Raw genomic sequence first — 21,936 nt, forward strand, 5'->3', positions numbered from 1 at the left:
GTTCTCTGATCTCACTCAGCAGGCCGCAGCTACAGAGCTGTCAGAGAGAAGGGAGAGAACACGGAGCAGCGTTAAAGCAAAACAAGGAGAGGAGAGAAAACACAACGGCGTCACTGACGTTTATCAACGCTGATTCTGGGAGCTGGGTTTCAGGAACTGTTTAAAACGAACGCAGAAAAAATATTATAGGCTCGACAGATAATGATGATGATCGGAAACATCTAACATGATGGAAAGTCGGTTTGATTGGCCTCCAAAGTCTGGAGGTGACGGGAAAACAAACACTAAATGGTTCAACGATATAAAGACGTTTTGTGAGCGTTTATTCTGTTGTGGTAAATGAACAGGACGCTGTAGTTATGACATACATTTTCCCAAAGCTGGTGTTTTTTTTTTTTCAGGACAAACCTGTCAAGAAAAGCTTAATGGAAAATTAAATTAGTCATTTTTATTAATTGGGATTATTGGCATTGTTTTCAGCTGTAAAGTAGTGAAGAATTGTCTACAGTTTTAGAATTAGTTTAGAACTAATTAAATATCACATTTGACACAACTTTTTCACTTCATCCCCGTTCCTGATCGTGGCTCATTTAAACAAATCATTTTATTTTATAAATAACTGACTCTACTGTCGTGCCACGAGGATTTCTTCTATTCACGTGTGTCACGTCCTGCAGCTCCTGAATCGACGTGGTGAAACGGCAGCGAGAACTCAGTCAAAGCAGTGACCAGTCATGACCAGCTCCACTCAGCAGGTCATTATCTACATCACATGAAGGTGTCGGTGACGGCAGCGTCCGACCCACAGTGTTTGGTAACACAGAGAAAAGTGACAAATGTTTTGGTTTAAGTTCAATGACTTAGAGCTGAAGAACAACATCGACGTCACGTGATCCCTCTTTACTGAGCACGTTAGCACGACTGTAATTATGAGCACTATGTGTGTGTGTGTGAGTGTGTGTGTGTGTGTGTGTATAAAAGTGGCAGCGCCGCTTTCACGCAGACAGACGGAGACATATAGCGAGCTGATGTAGCGTCCAAGCTAATCAGAGGATTGCTCTTATTTTTTTGGCCGCTCCTCACGCCAACTCAACCGGTATTAATTGATTGGTCGGTTGGTTAATGGCAGCGGAGAAGACGACTGCAGGAGAACGGAGAAGATGAGGAATAAGAAGCTGAGGAGAAGGAGGAGGAGGAGGAGGAAGAGGAGGAGGAAGTGGAGGAGGAGTGTGCTGCTCTCAACTAATGGGCTCAGCTCTGGTGTGTGGAGTAAGCATTGTACTCAAAGAATCAGCACTATGGGGAGGGGGGAGGGGGAGGTGACAAGAAAGAATGAAGAGCAGGAAGGAAACAATGACACATTTCACTTTTCACTAAATGTATTTGAGCTGAATTTAATTTGACGTCAAATTTAATTCATAAGTGAAATTGTTTTACACTGCAGCTGTTTACGAGTTTTTTTTTAACACATTTTTTGTTGTAACTGTTTGGTTTTTTCGGTCTCTGAAATTTGAATCCATCATGTAATATGAAAACATATTATTGTTTGGCTGCATTAGACCAACATTATACTGAACTAACTGCATATCTACAGTCAGATATAAATAAAAATATTAATGGAGCTTCCTTGAAGTAAATTTATTTTGCCACATTTTTCAGACAGTGTCTAAAAAAAGGAGAGTTTTTATGATAAATAACACGTCAAATTTAATTCATAAGTGAAATTGTTTTACACTGCAGCTGTTTACGAGTTTTTTTTAAACACATTTTTTGTTGTAACTGTTTGGTTTTTTCGGTCTCTGAAATTTGAATCCATCATGTAATATGAAAACATATTATTGTTTGGCTGCATTAGACCAACATTATACTGAACTAACTGCATATCTACAGTCAGATATAAATAAAAATATTAATGGAGCTTCCTTGAAGTAAATTTATTTTGCCACATTTTTCAGACAGTGTCTAAAAAAAGGAGAGTTTTTATGATAAATAACAAATCTAAATAAAACTAGTCACATGGTTTGTCCATTATTGGACTGACCAGAGAGAAGCCTGACCCAAAATCCATCACTTTTTAAATTATTTTTTCTATTGCTCTAGGTCCGTGTTTCTTTTTACAAATTCTCTTCTGAACAAATTGGACGAGTTCCCACAGACGCATATCAAAAACAATTAGAAGAACTCATCATTGTACTTCCGGGTCAAAGCCTCTGCCTAAAAGCCTGACTACTCTGTTTATTTAATACAGTTCATAAATTTCAGAGCGAAGCAGCCGGAGTGGGCCGCAGACAGCAGGCACTGGCAAAACTCCAGAGGAACGTCAAACTTTTTTTTTTTGCTTCAAATCAAACTGAAATATTTCATCAACTGTTTCTCAGGTCATTCCAAGATCCAAAACCTTTGAGGAGAAAAGACGGAATGCTAATTTCAGTGCAGCACATAACGTGGCGGCGGGCCAGTGTCTGGGGCACGGCCAGTGGAAAGGCAAGTCACGCACGCCAAGTCCATATGTCCCAGGATATCTAACACCCACTGAGGTGCAGCCACGGGCCTGCAGATGGACCAACGCTCCACGCACAGAGTTGAAGTCATTTCAAGTCATTCAGGGTGAACGTGCCGTTGTTGTGGTGTCAATACCAACCTGCACCACCGGGGGTGCTAATGAGTTAGCCGTTTGAAATGTTCACGTTTGAAACTAGAACATACAGTTTACTTGAGATAAGTTGATTTTTTTGACAAATATCTATTATTATTATTGTTGATATTATTATTATTCATTTTTAAAACTTAAATTAACTTTTAATTAGACATTTTATTAATATTTTAACAAAAAACTAAATTCTTCTTATTACAATTATTTTTAAGTTATTAAATAAAACATATTTTAATTTATTTTATTATTTAATGTAGGTATATATTTCTATATATATAAATACACATACATATATGTGCATACATATACATATGTAAACACATATATAAATATATACATATACTGTATATTATACATGTATATATTACATAATATAATTGTATTTAATAATTTAAAAATAATTATAATAAGAAGAATTATATATATATATATATATATATATATATATTTACACACATACACATATATATGTGTACAATATATATATAATACTATATATCCTGCAAAAAATGTAGCTGCGGTAGGGAAATAAGCAGAAACGGCTGTTGTTGATATTATTATTATTCATTTTTAAAACTTAAATTAAATTTTAATTAGACATTTTATTAATATTTTAACAAAAAACTAAATTCTTCTTATTACAATTATTTTTAAGTTATTAAATAAAACATATTTTAATTTATTTTATTATTTAATGTAGGTATATATTTCTATATATATATAAATACACATACATATATGTGCACACATATACATATGTAAACACATATATAAATATATACATATACTGTATATTATACAACGTGTATATATTACATAATATAATTGTATTTAATAATTTAAAAATAATTATAATAAGAAGAATTATATATATATATATATATATATATATATATTTACACACATACACATATATATGTGTACAATATATATATAATACTATATATCCTGCAAAAAATGTAGCTGCGGTAGGGAAATAAGCAGAAACGGCTGAGGTTTGATTCCCAGCCTGGGCCTGGGTTTAGAGCAGGACAGGCCAGGTGGACCGGACCCCAACAGGAGAGTTGGTCTATTTATAGGAGTTGGAGCGGCTCCTTATCTCTCCAGGTGGTTTCCCTGCCTTCTGCTCCAAGATGCAGGTTACAGCAAACAGAAAATAAATGAATGCTTGCTGCAAACATTGACAGCCGAGCCTGAACGAGCCTAAAAATATCTCCTCCTGCCAAGACACCGGGACGAGAGGAGAGTAAACAGAGAGGAAGAAGAAGAAGAGGAGGAGGAAGAAGAGGAAGAGGAATGAAAACAAGGAGGCAATAATGACAAACACAAATTCAGGGGTGTGTAAAGAGAGGAGGGGGAGCGTCCGAGGGGACGGGATATGTAGAGGAGGGAGGAAAAGTCAGATAGAAAATGGAAGAAGAAAGATGGCGAGAGGAAAAAAAAAAAATCAGACGAAGAACAGAACAACGGTTGAAAGGGACCGAGATAAGGAGGTGGAGGAAGGTGAGGAAGAGGACACCAGAGACAGAGAGGGAGATAAAGAGGGAGGACGGGAGGAACAGGGACAGGTACGGAGAGAACAGGGTTGTGTGTGTGTGCGTGTGTGTGAGACCTGCTGTATTTAATCAAACGTGTGTACATTTAGATCAGGAGGCAGCGATGAAGTGAGTGGAAAAACCTGACGTTCCTTCCTCCTCACACTATGATTTCCAAGTGTCATTTTCTATTATTTTCACTTGTGTTTATCTTTGCTTTGGCCTTTACCCATTTACCAATTAATTTATGTTTCTACTGTACCCCTACTGGCCTCTGGGTGGCGCTTTTCTTTGGTGTTTTCTACAGCGTAAATAATGCCATATTTTATTTAGTGGAAAAAACATTTTTAAATAGTTGATATTTTTTCCATAACTCCAGGCCTTTTGTCCGTCTGCACATACATACGTTTTTTTATTTTTTATTTTTTGCTGAGTTCATCTTTTAATCAGATTAAAAGGCATTAGAAATGTATTGTCATAATCAATACAACCCAACCAGTCTGACGTGAGTGCCTTCCTGCTCCTCCCTGACGTGAACCTCCCCCAGAGTAAAGATTTCATTGAGAAAAAGCTGAGGCATCAAAGGTGAGGCGGCGTCCGCGCTACATGGCTGGCAGCCGTCCACTCAGGTTGGGAGGGGGGGCACGTAGTGACAGTCTGATGGGAGGAAAGGGGAGGAGAGACGGGGGGGGGATAGCTCTTAAGAGACAGTCCAGTCACCCTTCCTGACACAGTTGACTCACCCGGCGGTGCGACTGTAAATCACCGTCTTCTTTAACAGACTCTGAGTCTTCATCACGTTTGAGGAGGCAGACGTTTTACAGCGCCCTTATTTCAGAGTCAGTGATTGGTTGGTGACGTGGCGTTGTACCAACGACTGTTGTTTACTTCACAATTTACTTTATGGTGAGGTAACAAAACCCCTGGCCTGGGGGCCATTTCTGTCCCACGAACACCCGTTATCTGGGCCATTACTAAATTTTAATAATATTTTATTTTGACCCTGTTTAATTTTTTTTTTTAAACTAGCGGCGGTTACTCCACCGACGGGGAAAAGGCTGTGTCATTAAAGGCAGGTCGCTGTGACTAAGACTATTAGATAATTGACAGCCCGACTGTGTTGGCCACCGGTCAGGCTGACACAACAGAAACGACCACATCCAGCCTCTGCGATGTTCACTCCTGACGCAGAGACGTCCGGGAGGCTTTTGTGTCCCGATGTTTTCCTCTAAACCAGGCTCCTCCTCTGCAGAAAGAAGAACCGTTCTCTTCCGTTTATGCACTGCAATTTAATTTAGTGAGTACCTCCACATCCCTTACACCGAGGAGCAAAAATTGCTGAAAATGCAAAGCCGCCCTCACGAGCCAAATTGTGAACAGGGTCTTAATGGAAATGGTGTTGATGAAGCAGACAAATAAAGCCTCGTCCCACCGACTCCCGCCGGGCAACATCCCAAAAGCCTCCATTGCTGAGTTCACACTTGATTTACAGCCCTTTCACTCTAATAGTATACAAAGTGGAAAAAGGGATTTGTTTTTTTCCAGAGAATAAATGTAGGAGTTAGACTGCAGGTTTATTAAAAAAACAAAAAAAACAAAGCAGAGTGAAATCATTGTGTTTCTGACTGAAAATGTTGGTCGTCATGTTTGAGAAAAACAGTTTCCAGAACATCACCAACATCTAGGAATTGATCAATTAAATTGACACGGATTTATGTCCTTGAAGTATTTTCTACAACCAGATGGACTTTTTCTTTACTTTCTGGTCTGACTTTCTGGTTCCTGCAGCACAAAACAGTGAGCGTCGCTATTTATCGTTCCTGTCACATCTACACGTCTCATCTCAGGTTGAAACAGGGTAACGGGGGCGAGAGAGGGTGAGGGGGGTGGAGGGAGGACGGAGAGGGTCGATCTTTTGTCCATAAATATGAACAACTTTCACTTCAAAAAAAAGTGAAAAAGTTCACATTTAAGTTCTGTCAAAATTAACAGATCCATTTTGATCATTGATTAGTGAAATAAAACGATAATATACGACACTGCCGTTGTCCATCCATGTATCGTTGCTCCAAACACATCGTCATTTACACACACGGGGGGAAAAAAAGACTTCATTTCACAGAAACACCTCAAGCTTAAAAAACCATCAGGCCTCAGGGCCAGGGGTTGGTCTACAGACCACAGACTGACAGACACGACTGAGGAAGTGTTAAAAAAATAAATAAAAATTGAACTTCTATTGATCTAAATTCTTGTGTAAACAGGCACCAAGCATGTGGTTCTCCTGGGAATCGAACCCTGGACTCTCAGTAAACTGATCAACGACAAACAACAACTTCAGTTTTAAAGAAAATCTCAGCACCTGTTCCTCCAAAACACCTCAAAGACGCGGAGTAACGACCAGAATCCACCAACTCTATGAAGATGAATTCTAGATTAAAATTCTTGAATGTTTCCACATTAATAATTATATAATTAGTCACAAATACAAACAGGTTTGAAACATACACACAACTTTTTCTTCCAGCGATATATTTGTTTGACAGCCTTAATATTAGCATTTAAATAATTGAAAATTCATCATTTGATTATTTTAGTAGAACAAGTAGTTGTTGATTTTTTTTTTGTTCAGCAGTTTAATTATTCAATCGATTTCTCACCAAACGCATTGAAAACATGAGAAAAGAAAATGAAACTCATTAATTATCATTGAAATCATTAGTTACGGATCTAATCAAATGAAATCTAAAACAGTGTACATCACGTACAGTATGACGGCGCGAAAGTACACGTGTTTACTAATGCACACAGAGTACTTTGATTAAAGTGCTGCCTGTGCACACCTCTGTCCTCGGAGACAACAAACACACCACCGGTGGATTCGTCCTCATTAAAATTAAGGATGAATCAATGATTTTTCTAAACCTCCCATTTACTCAGGAATCTGCTGAGCAGCCTGGCCGGAGTTTTTTTTTTTTTTTTCTCCTGACTTTTACAGTCTCCGCTCCTCTAAACCCTGACACATGCTTCCATCCAGAATCTTCTGCTCTAACAAACTAATCAATACTGTGTGCTGAGCAATAACACCGATTCTGTCGAGTAAAAACCACTCAATGAATGAACGTGTACTTCATGGTATAAACACAAATTTACATATATATGAATATATAATGTATATAATATACTGTACATATATATTTATATATATACACACATATACATATACAAACATACATACTAAAATATACATGTAATTTTGAGTCATATGCATATCATCATTAATATTTTTTAATATTTTAAAAATATTAGTATCGCATCAGATACTTTTTCACTTTTACTCACTGGTTCTAGTGTATTAGATGTATTCATTTGTGTAGGTGTGTATTTATTTATTTATTTGGGGAAAAAAATTAATATAAATAGGTTTGAATTTTTGCACATAAAACAATATGCCAACAGCACCCTCTGGCAGCAGAGTGCGGGACAACAGCGTGTTTAATTTTTCTTAATTATGTTTTACAGTAAACGTTGTGTCAAATGAGCCGCTCTTTACCGTTAAAAATGAAAGCTAAAAATGCTGCTATAATTTGAGGTTGGCTTGTGGTTTGAGTCGAGTGTACGTACGCCATTTGGAGTATTGGACTGACACCCTGTGGCCCCATGAGGTATTGCATAAAACTGAACGCTACGTGTACTATAATATTACAGTAGTATTGCGTACAATCAATACTCTGACTTTTAGAATAGGCAGCGTATTGATTGGGAATAATACCAGCATCCCCAAATAAGTCAAACGTTCAAAAATAGTCACGTGGGATAATTACAGTACATATAAGTACATCTGTTACTGCGTGAATTACGACGACAATACTCAGGAAACAGACAAAACTGCTACGAAATCAAATGTAGAGTCGTCATTATTAGTCACGGATTGTATTGTAAACAGTTTAAAATAAATCCATAAATATGGACGTTTGCTACCCTCTTGTGGTCATCATCAGAACTGCAGTAAGTATGAGGCATTTTTGTTACAACTAATAATGAAAAAACTGCTGTGTCACGTGTAAAAAAATACAATAAATTAAAAAACTATCTTTTCTTTTACTCTCTTCAATGATCAATAAAAATAAAGAATGAATGAAATAAACATCGAACATCATCGATAATGATACAAACCACAAACACTAGGGGGCAGTAGCTTGAACCTACAAACAACAACGCTTTCTTCTCGGGGTTGATTGCACTAATTTATCATGTTTTCGGCAACAGAAGCATGAGTCTGGGCTGGGGAGACTGCTCTGCGCAGATAAGGAGGGAAAGAAACGGACGATATATCGTCTGTTGGGTAAAGACTAAATAAAAAAAGGAGACAGAATATTTAAGTCAAACAGTAGCTCTGTGCAGACTGAACTGGATTTAAAGAAATGGTAAAAATATGTAAAAGAGGAGCTGGTTTATATAAACGACGGAGGAAAGGAGCCGTGAACGATGGGACCAGGAGGGTAAAAACGAGAGGGAATATTAAAATGAGTGATGTGGCCTCTCCAGTCAGGAGTGCAGCTGGCAGCGGAGCGGCGTGTTCTGAGCCAGAAGAACAAACTGACAGACTGACTGACTGACTGACTGATGCTGGCAGTAATAGGACACAACAGAAAGACAGGTTCTGATGGAGAGACAGACACACTGGACGTTCATCTCTGGGCTGTAACAAAGAGAATCTGCTCCTCACTCTGTGTCTGTGTCTATTCAACAGTTCTAGAAGAAACCGATGTCTGGAGGGAAAAAAAACTGAATTCAAGTCTGTGACCAAAGAGAGAAAGATTTGGGGTTTTTTTTTTTACATAAATGGCTCCGTCTTTACTGTGATGAAGACATGTCAGCGTGTACTTTTCCATCACAAACTAAACACAAACACTGAAACTAATTCACACTTGACAGACTAGTGGTGATAAATGAATAAATCTGTACCACTCTGCCAATAAACACTGATCCAGCCAATCAACACAGAGAACCGTCCTGGCCTTCTGACCTCATTTGTTTATAACCTCCATAATCATCAGTGACCTTTGACCTCTCCTATTAGTACGTCGACACCCATGTTTATTTTTGAAGGTTGTTTCGTCATAAAGATCTTAGTGGAACTGGAACATTTTACTGTTCTCACAGTTCATTTTCAACAGTTCTCTCAGTTTTATTGATATTTTCTCTTTCTTTTCTCTAACTGTTGGTTCAGCATTATAAAACAGCCCACTTCTGTTTCCATCGTCATTAAGCAGTAAAAGAGGAACAGAAATCCAAACACGATTTAAATTGAACACTTTTCCTCTCACTCCTCTCTACCACGGAGCGTTTTGGGTTTGTTTTTTTTCTCTCTCATCATTTCCTCTCTCTCGCTGCCATTCTCTTTACTTTTGTCCTTTTTTTTCCCGTAGGCCACAAAAAGCTTAGTCAGAGCTCGTCCCTTTTTTTTATCCATTTTAATGAGCTAATACGGAAGAGTTCGTCCTTCCTGCGTTACGGCCTGTTTGAGTCATTTTATGGTTTAGGACGACTAAATGGCATCTGTGTTCTCTGCCAATTAATGAAGTCACTGCAGGGAAACGGTGCCGATGACGGAGGTAAAGAAGGTTCTGATGCAGGAGGAGCGGAGCAAACACACACACACACACACACACACCGTCCACATTAGAAGGCGGTGATGTCTGATGGAGGTCGGAGCAGCTGCTGCTGCAGCATTTATTGGTCCTGTTACACTACGCACAATTAGACTGGGATCAACTGGTGGAAATTAAACTGGGACTGGGAGTTCATCTGAATGGACAAACTGACCAAAGAGAAGCCGCGGCCGACGCCGACGCACGCCTCGACCATCGAGCCGTCCTCACACGGCTGTTTCAGAGACACGTGTTTGTGCACGAAGGCTAACGTTAGCCGTGTTTATTACTGTTCTAATATCAGTGATCTTTGGATCGGCAGACCTCACGTCTGGTCACACAGAGTTCTGAGAATTCATTAATTAGAAAATTTGAATTTTTACTGTTTAAAACATCGTCATGAACCCAGCTGTCACTCAGCAACTGATGGAAAAAAAAAGCAAACGCTCCAAAACAACACAATCCCAATGAGAACGATAATTAAAAACCTCCAACTGTCAGCAAATTGACGCACTTGCTCTGAGCCGCTCCTGAATTTACCCATGATGCTTCACCTGTGTGAAGTCTGCAGTGGAGCCGGAATCACTCCCGTTCCACTGATTACATTACCCTAATGGTCAAATCAACTACTCCACCTCTGATTAAAGGAGCGACCTGTGGACTTTCAGTCTTAGTGTCTGACTCACACACACACACACACACACACACAGCCTGGACCTGTTCTATACAACAAATGCCTGATGTAAAAACTCAAATTGTTTTTCCTGCATCACAGAATGATGTAAAACTGTGAGCAGTCTGTGAATCAGGGTTGGAGGAAAACATGGATACACGGAAATATTGCGATGTTTTGTTTCACGATATTGTACGATGATCCAATAAATGACAATAAGACATTTAAAAAGTCATGTATACAGAATGTTGTTGAGTCGATCAAGATTTCAAAAGCAGAGATGACGAAAATGTATAAATATATTTTACTCGACGTTTCCCACCTTTTCAACGTATTTCTTCATTTTACCCTAACCACCGATCTGCCCTCCATATTTCGTGGCGCGCCTGAATCTACCCCATCGACATGCCTACACACCAACACCAAGAATATGTAACCTACTTTCATGTCGCCCATGTCTTCCTGATGTATTCCTGCTCTCATTCTGTAGCAGCTGCGGCGTGATTCACCTCACTGTTATTAACGTGGCCTCAGATGTATCATACATGTACACATGTATCAGAACACGCAGCCGCTCCGCACATATACACACATATATATATATAATAGAAAAAAGTGTACTCACTCCCACTGCTTCCTTCTGGCCTGCGGTGTGTTGTGCTTCTTGTGGGCCTGGTGGGCCAGGATGATGTCCCTGTGGTCCACCACTCCTCCCCTCCTGCGGACCGGGGGGGTCGTCAGGTCGGAGTGACCGGTGACCAGTGACGTGGAGCTGTGGCCAGAGTGAACCCCGTAACTGCCTCTGCCCCCGCTGAGGAAGGGCTCCACCCGGACGTCGTACACGGCATGATAGTAGGTGGGGTTGGGACCCACGCTGCTCCCGCTGATCGGCGGTGGGCGGCAGCGCGGCGGCCGGTTCGGACCCTGAGACGTGGAGGAGCAGGGCGAGGCCTGAGGCCATGCCACCGCGCTGCCGTGTTCCTGATAATGAGGGGACAGCATGGAGCTGGAGAGGGGGGAGGGAGAGGAAGGGGGGAGGCAAAGGAGAGATTATCAAGTTAGACATGTTTCTGACCTTTTCACCTTCCGAGGGACTGGGCTGGTCCCTCTGGGTTGGCTGAAAGACGTCATGTGATCGTCCAAGACAGGACACAATGCTTGTTTTTCTTTAAGCTAAGATGCTAAGCTAATGCTGTTACTCGTTCAAAAATGGCCACCGTTTGATAATTAAAGGTAGTGATTGTTCAAACATATCCTCTGTTCGTCTGAGTCACTTTAAGGCTTTACTCTTTTACATCAGTGCAGATTCAGAGGGCGCACGCCGTAAATAAACCGGCCCCAACAAAGGAACAACATCGGGAGGCAAAAGGTGAAGATCAGAAAACTGCACTGTGGGTAAATGAATAAAGTGGACGTTTAATACGAGTGCAGAGGACGGACAACGACGGGGAAGTGGAGAGAGAGAGACAGAGAGAGAGAGAGAGAGCGAAAGGGACAGGATGATGGAGGAGGAACGTTTAATTAAAAACCTGCACAGGGCCGTGACACTAATGTAGCATTTTTAATTCTTACAGTGCAACTGCACAAAGAAGTGTGTGTGTGTGCGTCTCCCTCAGTGGTTATCTGCTGAGGGTGCGTTAGACATTATTTCTCCCTGACATGGTCTGAAGTGAAAACTAATTCACAGCGACAGACGAACACACACAGATTTACGCTCACAAGCTGCAGGTACAACGATGAGACGTGCAGTAGTGCTCTGCTCAGGACTTTCTCAGGTGATTGGGTGATGTGTGTGCACGTGTGTGTGTGCACGCGTGTGTGTAGAAAGAACCGGTGGGGTTGTGTCAGCAGCCGTGGCAGCAGAAACTCAGTGAATGCAACAAAACTACAAAAACCAACAAGAACGTCAGGGAGAGAACATGAGGAGAGAGTGATGCTGAAGGAAAGAAAAGGAGGACGGGGAGACGGGGGGACGGAGGGGGGACATACCAGAAAAACAGCATTTAGCCTGAATGTACACACATGATGGAGGGGCAGTGAAAAGCAACATAGGGGGCGGGGGGGCACGACTGAGTAGAGAAATGACGGAGTGCTGAAAAGAGCAAAGCAAAGCAAAGCAGTGCAGATGAAGCAGAAACAGTTCTCACATCTACTCATTACACTGCGCCCCCTTTGTTTCCCTCGGGGATTGACAAGATTTCAAAAAAATAAATAAATAAAAGTACAAGTACTGTTTCCTGCCTGAGATTGCAACAATAATCCAGACATGACGGCAAAACAAAACAACAGGAATCAGTGGAGCTGAGTTGGAAACATATTTGATTCCATTTCAATCATTTTCTTTGTACTTGATGTTATCCAGACTTCAGCCCCAGGAGCAGAGAAACTGAGAAGTCTGAGAAATAGTCTCATTATTCACAAGGAGGCTGTGGATAATTATTTAATTGATTAATTATAATTAATTGAACTCAATCAGCTGAATTAATTGTTAAATTTTACAAAAACATGTTTTTAATATTAATAATAAATATCAGCTGGCCGATATTAGCAAAATTATGTAATATCTGTAAGAAACTTTATGGATTTTTCCTACGATAATAAAAACCCGATAACGCAGTGCCTGGGTTTGGCCAAATGATGTGTCCGAAAAATATGTTTGGGTCAAAACGGCTGTATATGAAAGTGAAAGCCACTAGATGGCAGCATTGCAGCTCATTTTATTAATCTGATTTAATAATCAGGGGATTGGATGCAGAAGGTTGGTGCCAGTTACTCATAAATATATAAATATTACCGGGTGATCAATAGTTTCAATTTGGGGGAATGAGGAAACTACTGTCCTCTAGCGGGGGCATGGCAGAAAATACTTGCGAAACACTGCTTTAACCCATCACCTTGGTGAGCAGACGGCACTTAACTTCCTTCACCACCAATCGGTATCGGTTGATATCGGAAATTAAGTGTTTGGACAATATAGGCATATCGGATATTGACTCGGAAATTAAGTGTTTGGACAATATGACATCCCTAGTTTTTTTTTTCTATCTGCTGCTGGAACAGAAAGACAAGAAAAAGTAAATATCAGACATCCCTAGTTTTTCTCTGTCTGACAAGACAGCAGGTGGATGTGTGTGTTTCACACCAAATGATGAAATTATGGAAAAGACGTCAAGAAAAACATTTCACACAATAACAAAAAATGTATTATCTTGACGGAGGCTGTCGAACATCAGGAAATGTTATTAAAACTTCAGTGGAGTCCTCGTCCTCAACAACGTAGCTCAGTCCACAGTCGCTGACAGTCCTGACGACTGTGTCAGTCAGACTGTCACTCACAGCCCTGATCTCAGACACACGGCGGGCGTCTAACCCACAACCACGCTCATTAGTGGACCAGGTTGACTGGACACTCTGAACTGACCGTGATGGACTGGTGATCTGCCCGGGATGTACACCGCCCTCTACAGTTGACGGCTGGGATTAACTCTGACCCAAATCAGATTCACATTCACTAACAAAACTTCAACCAAACATTTTCATCTACAAACTTATTAACCTGAGGGTAAACAAACATGGAACCCATCACTGCCTCATGTCAACATCTATCACAATTAACTAAATATTTCTGCCATCACTGCCTCATGTCAACATCTATCATGTTTCTGTTGTGACAGATCTGACATCATTAAGGTTTTTCTCACCACAAACAACACACTTCTATTTTACAATAGGAAAAATGAGTGACAAGTTAAAGAACTAATCAAGAGTATAACGCTTTCTCTTAGGCAACTGGGCCGTGACCAAAATACACAGGAAAATACACAGGATAATACCTTGTTTAATCCTGGGGTAATAATAAGCATCACCAAAGGAAACCTCTTGGTATAAAGGTTTGACTGCATCCCCTCCAGTCCAGAGGCCAAACAGATGACACCCGCAGGTTTAGAACCCCTGCGTCATACCCAAAAGAATGAACGATGAACGCTTTGCCACCGCGCTGCTCATGAAACGACCGCCGTTTGAAAATCATAAATGGATATCTAGTGATTTGGCAAGAAGGAAATTTAATTAAACTGTAAACTGGGAGAGTGAGTCACCACGCTCCTGGTGGACATGAATAAAAAGTGCAGGAGATGTGTTGGCAATACATCATTCAAGGACAGGTGGCAAAGATTTATGGGGATGCAGAAGAGACAAGAGAGCGACTGGACCTCATAGACGCAAACGACACATCAGGAGACCGTCCACGGGTCAACTGGTTTAACAGACGGGCTCAGGTCGCGGCGTTAATAACTGCTGAAACCTTTATTTAAATCAGGGTTCACGCAGTTATGTCCTGAAATACTGATTTACTCCAGCCTTCACATCAACTACTTCATAAAAGACTTAAAAACCACAGTGGACTTCAGTCATTAGTCAGAGGGAGACCTGGTTCAAAGATCAAGACCAGGGTCTCCAACTCTGGGCTGGGTAATAAACATGGTAAACGATGTTGAAGATTCAATAAAGTGCATCTTTTCTGCCATCTATCATCTCTGCCTGTCTGTTTTATTTGTTTGTTTGTTTTATTCAATTCAGATTTCTTTATGGTTTGCCACGGGCCAATAAAGCTTGATTTAGTCAAAGCTGACGTGTGGAGGGATGATGGGAGGACAGAGACGGGCAGACAGAGGGAGGGTCAGCGGAGTGATGACCCCAGAGCCACAGGTTTGGTATAGCTACACAGAACAGATCATCGAATCTGTCTGTAAAGTAAATGTGAAACAGTTTTAAGTACCAGACCAACAGAAAACAGATCAACATGCACTGACAACATACATAAATGTAGGAAAACATGGGACCAACTTTTACATATTCTCACCTTTAAATATTCATTTGTGATTCCAATTTTTTTTTGTCCTTAAATCAATTCAAACCCTTTCAGAAAACAGCAAACAACAATGAAAACTATTTATATATTTTCGTGTGCGTTGAAAATAAAACCAATATCAAATTTGAAATCGATAGTTTATAGACACGGCTCCTCACCTATCTGTCAGGTGCTCTGCTGAGCGGCTGGCACTGCAGCTGCTGCGGACTGCAGACACTCCAGAGCCGCCCGTCGGCTCTTCACTGGCCGGGAGCCGCTCACCTGTGAGGCGGGGGCGGCTGTGGAGCGGTCAGCGGTGCTGATGGAGGGCTGCGACGGGCGGCGGATAAACGGTAACGCATCCACAAGAAGAAAAGTGAACTCCATGTTCACAACAGGAACATCCCGGAAAAACAGAAAGTACTGCGCGTTAACGTGGTGATATTTCGGTGTTTTTCGGAGCCGGTACGGTCCGGTGTTTTAGAACGCTTCTGTGTCTGTGGGCTGTGATAAGTGTTCCCTCTCTCCTTTCCTCTCACCGTCCGTCCGTCCCTCTCTCTCTCCCTCCCTCTCCCTCTCTCTCATACACACACACTCTCTTTCACACACCCGGCTGATAATGGATTTGTACATCTTCAGGGTCAAACGCTGACCTTGCCAGGACTAGTTTTCTTAATGGCACAGAACCTCATTTCTGGATGTCTGACCCGATTACAGGTCACATGTGAATTGTTACAGACTAAGGGGTTGAACAACAACAATAGCAGTTCTAATCTCTTCTCCTTCTCTCTTTTTTCCCCAATCCTAATACTCGCTGTTTAAAGTTCCCACATCTCCTGGAGCGCCCTCTACTGTCGTCTTCTATTTGCCTGTGTGATTGGCTGCAGGTGTGTGGCTGATTGAACCCTGCAGGTGTGTGACATCTCAGGTGGAGCCTGCTGATTGGTTCTGCAGGAACGCTGCTGTAGCTGTGTAATGGTGCGTTCCATGACATCTGGAAGTCCGAGATTTCAAACCTCCTTTTCGGAAAAGTGCACTGGAATGTCCGACTGGCAAAGTATTGGGGCAAATCAGCCTACCTGGGTTTCACTGGGATACAGCGGCATGACGTCACAGAACAACGGCTCCCATGGCAACCCTGTAAAAGAAGAAATAATGAATGTGATGCCATAAAACAATCAGAATTAAATAAAAAATATCTTCTCTCCTCTGACGTTGTTTCCACAGCATTTCCTCTGGAAATCATATTTATGACACACACAAAAAATCAATTGCAGCTGACGTCAGCCAAACACAGAGCACTGATTGGACAAATCATTGCAGGACCACACACATCACACCTGCAGTGAGGAGTATCTAATTTCTCTAATTCTCATTTAGCTTTTTTTTTTTAAATCTTGACTTAGTTTTAGACCAGAAAGAAGACTGTGATCTGTTCTGTTTAAATGTGAAGTTCTTACAGTTGAAGCTGTTTCACCACATGTGACATTTATGATTCCAAAGTTTGTCAGGACGTGTTGTGCAGATTCAAACCTTTAAAAAATAGTGACTGTTTTGATGACTGAGTGTGAAAAATGAAAGTAGAGCAGTAGAGGAGGTATCTTTAGTCTGGTTCAGTTTTGTCCTTGCTGTCCTCTGGTGTTTTTATTTAAGGACTTCACCACATGCTGTACATGTGGGTGTGAATCGGAGCGGGGGAGGGGAGGGGAGTGGAAGGGGGCAGATTCTAAAAAAATGTAAATCAATGAATGCAATAGGTGAGAAGTCGTGTTAATGTTGGAGCGGGGGGAGGGGGAGGGTTGTGTTTAGGAAGTCATTACAGCCACAGTCTCCAGGGACTGGGAGTCGATGGAATGTCCTCTGTAGTCCTTTGCGTGGAGACTGGACTGCATGGGTGCGTGATAAGGAAAGGACATCTGACTCAGCACATTCTGACCAGAACCAGTGCTGGTCTTTATGTCCCGTGTTCAAAATGCAACTCCTGAGAATCAAGTTTCTTTCTTAACACATTAGAAAGAGTTGACATTTGCACATGTTCATGTCACTCATGTGTCTACTCAAAGTAACTCAGTAGGAGACACCACAGCAGCAGCCAAATTGGAACCTTATATTTAATCCTAGTTGTTACCGTGACCGTGAAAGGTCAGAGAAGGTCTGTGGTCACCGGTGGGACGTCCTTATCTTAACCTTATCTCTTGGGTTCATTCATTCATGAGAAACATTTGCGTGTCCGTCACCTGCTGTTTTAGAGCCGCCGTCTACTGTGAACGAGAGTTGATTTTTTTTTTTTTTTAACCTGCTTCCATTTGGCTTCATTACAGACGCCTTTAATTGATTGCTGTGCTGCTGTGAATCACTCAACCTTAATCTCAACACAAAGAAAGTGGAAGTGGTTTGACCTGAGAAGAGAAACTTTACAGTGAGACACTTTGATTGTGTAACAACTGCAGTTGATGGTGTAATCCTGACTCCACAGACTCCACATATATTAAAGATTTTTAAAAAATAGTATGATGTGACTGACAGCTCCACACAGTTGTGTATCCAGAGGTCCTAGTGGCATATCTGCAGCCACCTCAGGACTGAACTGTTTTATTTTGTTTTTGACACAAGGATACAGCCTGAAGATCTAAGACGAGTCTCGTAGTAAAGTCACAATTCTCTTATAAATAAATGACTCCAGGAAAATACCTGAGTCTGTAGGATCTCTGAAAGTGATCAGTTAATTTGTAAAATTTATATTTTCTACGACATCCATGATTGCACTCTGCTGAGAAACAGAGGCTGCAGTATTTTACAGATCAAAACTACAACCTACTGTTAATGTAAAAAAAAACAATTATAATATTGTCACAACATTCTATGATCTTCATCCTTTTCATTCAGAGTTTTTTTCCCTGTGTGATGCAACAGCACCCTCTAGTGACGAAACAAGATGACGTGAAGGCCTGGAACGCCCCGCCTTGAGGCAACAGAGGTGGAGATTTGACTCCATTAAAACTGCCTGCAGCCAATCAGCTGCCAACCTTCCCATCTACTCCTGGTAGAACGTCACAGAACGTAACACCCACGTCATCCAGGCCAACGGTCAGTGCTGAAGACAACTACTGACAGATTTAAACATCTGCTCCAGGGAGAACTAACAACAAAAGGACGACACCGGTGACAGTCCACACCACTGCAGGGCTATGGGCGCAGATGATGTGAAGACTATCTGAAAGTGGAACTTCTTCACACACTGACGTGGAACTTGACAGAGAGCCAGACAGCTCTGAGCGGTGATATAAGTTACGATGACAGTAAATCTGATTTACATTCAGCTGACGGCAGAGAGAGAGAGAGACGACTGAAGAGCAGGGACACACGAGTGGACGTCATCGTCTGCTCTGGGTTGAATCCACCGCCAACATTCTCCTTAAACCCTTGCACCCTGAAGCAGAAAGAACGGTGATGACATCATCTGCACAGTCTTGATATTGAGATTACTGTACTGACCTCCAGGCCTGTATCGGTATCAACCCATACTGATATAGGCCTGAGGAAACCCAGGCATTGCATTATCAGGTTTTCATTATCGGAGGAAAAACCCTTAAGGATTCTTACAGATATCACATAATTATGCTAACATCAGGCCCATGATATCAGTCGGCTGATATTAATGGACACCCCAGCACCCCTTTGCGTCGCCCACCATGAACTTCATTAAAAAAGGTAAATAATGTATCAAGAGAAAATATTGTTTTAGTCAGAACGCTTCCCTTTGTTTCAAAATTGTACATCTTTTATTGAAACATCCCAAAAGTTTTCTAAGCATTAAAGTTCTTTTCCATAAGTGAGAAGACCATGAACAGGTTAAAAATAGAATTATCGTCAAAAGTAGTTAGCAGAGTCCACGTTGACGTAGTGTCTGTCTTACTGTCCATCTGTTTCCTTTCTTTATGTCTTTCTATTCAATTATTTTCCACTCAGTCTGTCCATTCCCCGTCAATGGCCTGAGGGGTTGGACCCACCGTCTTGACGCTCGTACTTCTGTGCTGCATCTCTGTTCACCACGGCGGTGACATAGGCTGTGGGTTCTGGAGGTAGGACATGACAACCGCTGAGATGGAGAGCCTGGAGACAGCACAGGGTGAAGGTTAACACCGGGTCAGCTAATGTGAACAGAATGACATCAGTACTAGTCTACTGTCAAATGCGTGGACATGCACACAAACGCGCGCACACACACGTAAACAATGCTGGTGCCTCGAGTTTATCCCATAACACTGTTTGCTGAGTCAAACATTTTGTGCGCAATTTCATCTTAAATGCAACCTTATCAAGATGATGGAGGAGGAGCTTTGTCGTCATTGCACATCTGTCTGCAAGAGTCTGCACAGATGCTCTGACCATAATACTCTTCCATAAGCAAATATGAAAGCTAGAGGTCACCGTGATAAAAGCTTTCATCAATAAAGCTGGCTGTACAGTTGAGAAATTCAGTGCCAAAAACTAAGATTATTTAATTTACTCTTGTCCTTATGAGAAGACAACACAAGCAAAGGAAAGGATTGAACAATTTGAAATTAAAATTCACAGACTGAACCAACACCATGTCTCTAATGTATAATTTTAACCAGGTTTACTTAGGTCAAATACATATTTTACTGCAGTAAAATGCTCCAATGATACTTCACTTCAGCCGTTGCTGGAACCTGCTGTTATATAATAAAAAAGGTACAACATGAAGCAATACTGTTAAACATCAACAAACCCTTTCAACATGAATGAAAAGCTTTCGTGTACAGTGTGGTCAACTCACATGAAGCTGCTCATCATCTGTTTCGTGTCCTCTGAGCTCCTGGAATTTGCAAAACTGATGAAGGAGCAGTAGACGGCAATCCAGGCGCACCACTTCAACTTTAGACAGATTTCAGAGCGATACAAGTTACATTTAATACTTTGACCAACATTTCTCAGGGTACAATAATTAAACATGCACACAGTGGCACAGCTTAATTAAAAAGAAAAACTCCAAGAGAATATATTTAGTGGAGGGTTTTGTGCCGTGTAGACCAGAGTCAGGCCCACTAAATACCATTTTCAAAAGTGGTTTAGGTCACTACATCAGCATCCAGAGAACGGACATGGGAAGAGTAAATATTCTACATTATTCTCTTTAAAAGCAATCTATTAAACATTGTCTGGAAGAGAGCTCGGAGGCAAGACCCACAAGTGTAGTCATCATCTTTCTTTGTCTCAGGGGTATTGCCCTTTGTGCTCAAGGTCAAAAGCTGCTCTTCAATCCCACATGTGAGAGCTGAGTTTATCTTTAATCTTCTAAATGGAACGACTGACCGAGACAAAGCACTGACATTCAGGGGCAACACCCTTTTACTGTGGACAAACTCAAACATCAACAAACCCTTAGGGAAGAGGACGGGGGAGGAGAGAGAGAGACACACACAAACTGAGGTTTAGTGTGAATGGGATTGTGTGCGAGTGTGTGTTTAACCTTGAGCATCAGTCCACACATGCTGAAGATCATGCCGAGCAGGTTCATGTAATCAGGTGTGGGGTCTTCTAGTGTGGGGTTGGTCTCGGTGCTGGGGGCCTTGTACCTGACACACCATAAAAATATTCAGGATAACAACTTAACAAATTCAATAATTAAGTGAATAATTAATACAACTGGAGAGCTGTTTAGGACAATAACTATCAGGGATAATTGTTATCAAATAAATTATAGTAAATCTGCAGAAACAGCTGGCGGTTTGACAAACTTGACAAAGAACTAGTTAACAGTTAAAATCAAGAAATACAGTTGAAAGGATTTTCATAAACGTGATATTCAATATTCAATAACTGATGGCTAATGATGTGCAACTTTATTAGTTTGACCAGAATGTCCATGCCTGCTATACTTTTAAGATTATCTTTGCTTTAAGGTTTAGGATTGAGAGCAAAAACTTAACAGCATTTAAAGGAATATTTTAAACAAAAAATAATTACAAGTACTATACCTTAGATGTAAGACAAATGTGAAGCAGCGGAGTCAGAAAACTAACAAAATACAAATCTAAAATAATCTTAAACAAAATGTTTACAAACAAATGTTTATTACTCTTACGATATAACCAGTTAAGCACTTCATTTGGTGTAAAAATCGTTTGTTTTGTAAAAAGTTTTTCAAAAAATTTCATTAAAAATATTATTAATGACAATCATCATTGTGTCTTTCCAACCGATATGTAAGGTTACATCCGGTAGCTAATAAGTATTGATTTACACCCAACAAGCTATGTCAAACATTAGCCGATTAGCCTATTAACTTCAGCAGCATTCCAACCGACTCGGTTGTCATTGGGGTTTATTTCACGCATAAAACATAATTTTATATCAACAAATACTGACCTTAATATCTTATTTTGCCTCCGTGGGTCTGCCATGTTGTTGAAGGACATAATGCTTTAAGACGTTCTCCTGAAAATGAAAATAAAACCGTAGTTAAACTCCGCTATGGCTAAAACACACGGCTGACGGAGGTTTAAAGAGGACGGAAAGAGATTCACCGGATATAAGTTGCCCTATCC

The 21,936-nt window shown here is 40.9% G+C and overlaps 2 protein-coding genes across 24 annotated transcripts in view; both read right to left on the reverse strand.

Moving 5' to 3' along the window:
• The window catches only part of cacna1ab (calcium channel, voltage-dependent, P/Q type, alpha 1A subunit, b), a 107,289-nt gene extending 88,311 nt beyond the window's left edge, over positions 1-18,978 (reverse strand). For 22 of the 23 annotated variants that reach the window (XM_025058721.1, XM_025058720.1, XM_017034995.2 and 19 more), the window contains exons 1-2: positions 15,544-15,682; positions 11,141-11,521 (exon numbers count right to left, since the gene is read on the reverse strand). In XM_025058721.1, the coding sequence (XP_024914489.1) occupies positions 11,141-11,517 (377 nt within the window). In that variant the 5' untranslated portion in view covers positions 11,518-11,521; positions 15,544-15,682. Of the gene's footprint in view, positions 1-11,140; positions 11,522-15,543; positions 15,683-16,443; positions 16,503-18,678 lie in introns of those variants that run through there. The other variant, XM_017034975.2, reaches the window with a different exon arrangement.
• A 145-nt stretch (positions 18,979-19,123) lies between these two features.
• Positions 19,124-21,915, reverse strand: wdr83os (WD repeat domain 83 opposite strand). Its single transcript, XM_008316220.2, has 4 exons — positions 21,758-21,915; positions 20,859-20,964; positions 20,166-20,263; positions 19,124-19,477 (listed from the first exon to the last, which is right to left on the reverse strand). The coding sequence occupies exons 1-4, from the start codon at positions 21,805-21,807 to the stop codon at positions 19,411-19,413; spliced, it is 321 nt and encodes a 106-aa protein (XP_008314442.1). The 5' UTR covers positions 21,808-21,915; the 3' UTR covers positions 19,124-19,410.
• Between the last annotated feature and the right edge of the window lie 21 nt (positions 21,916-21,936).

Source organism: Cynoglossus semilaevis, chromosome 9 (assembly GCF_000523025.1).
Source record: "Cynoglossus semilaevis isolate Cse_v1.0 chromosome 9, Cse_v1.0, whole genome shotgun sequence".
Classification (NCBI taxonomy): Eukaryota; Metazoa; Chordata; class Actinopteri; order Pleuronectiformes; family Cynoglossidae; genus Cynoglossus; species Cynoglossus semilaevis.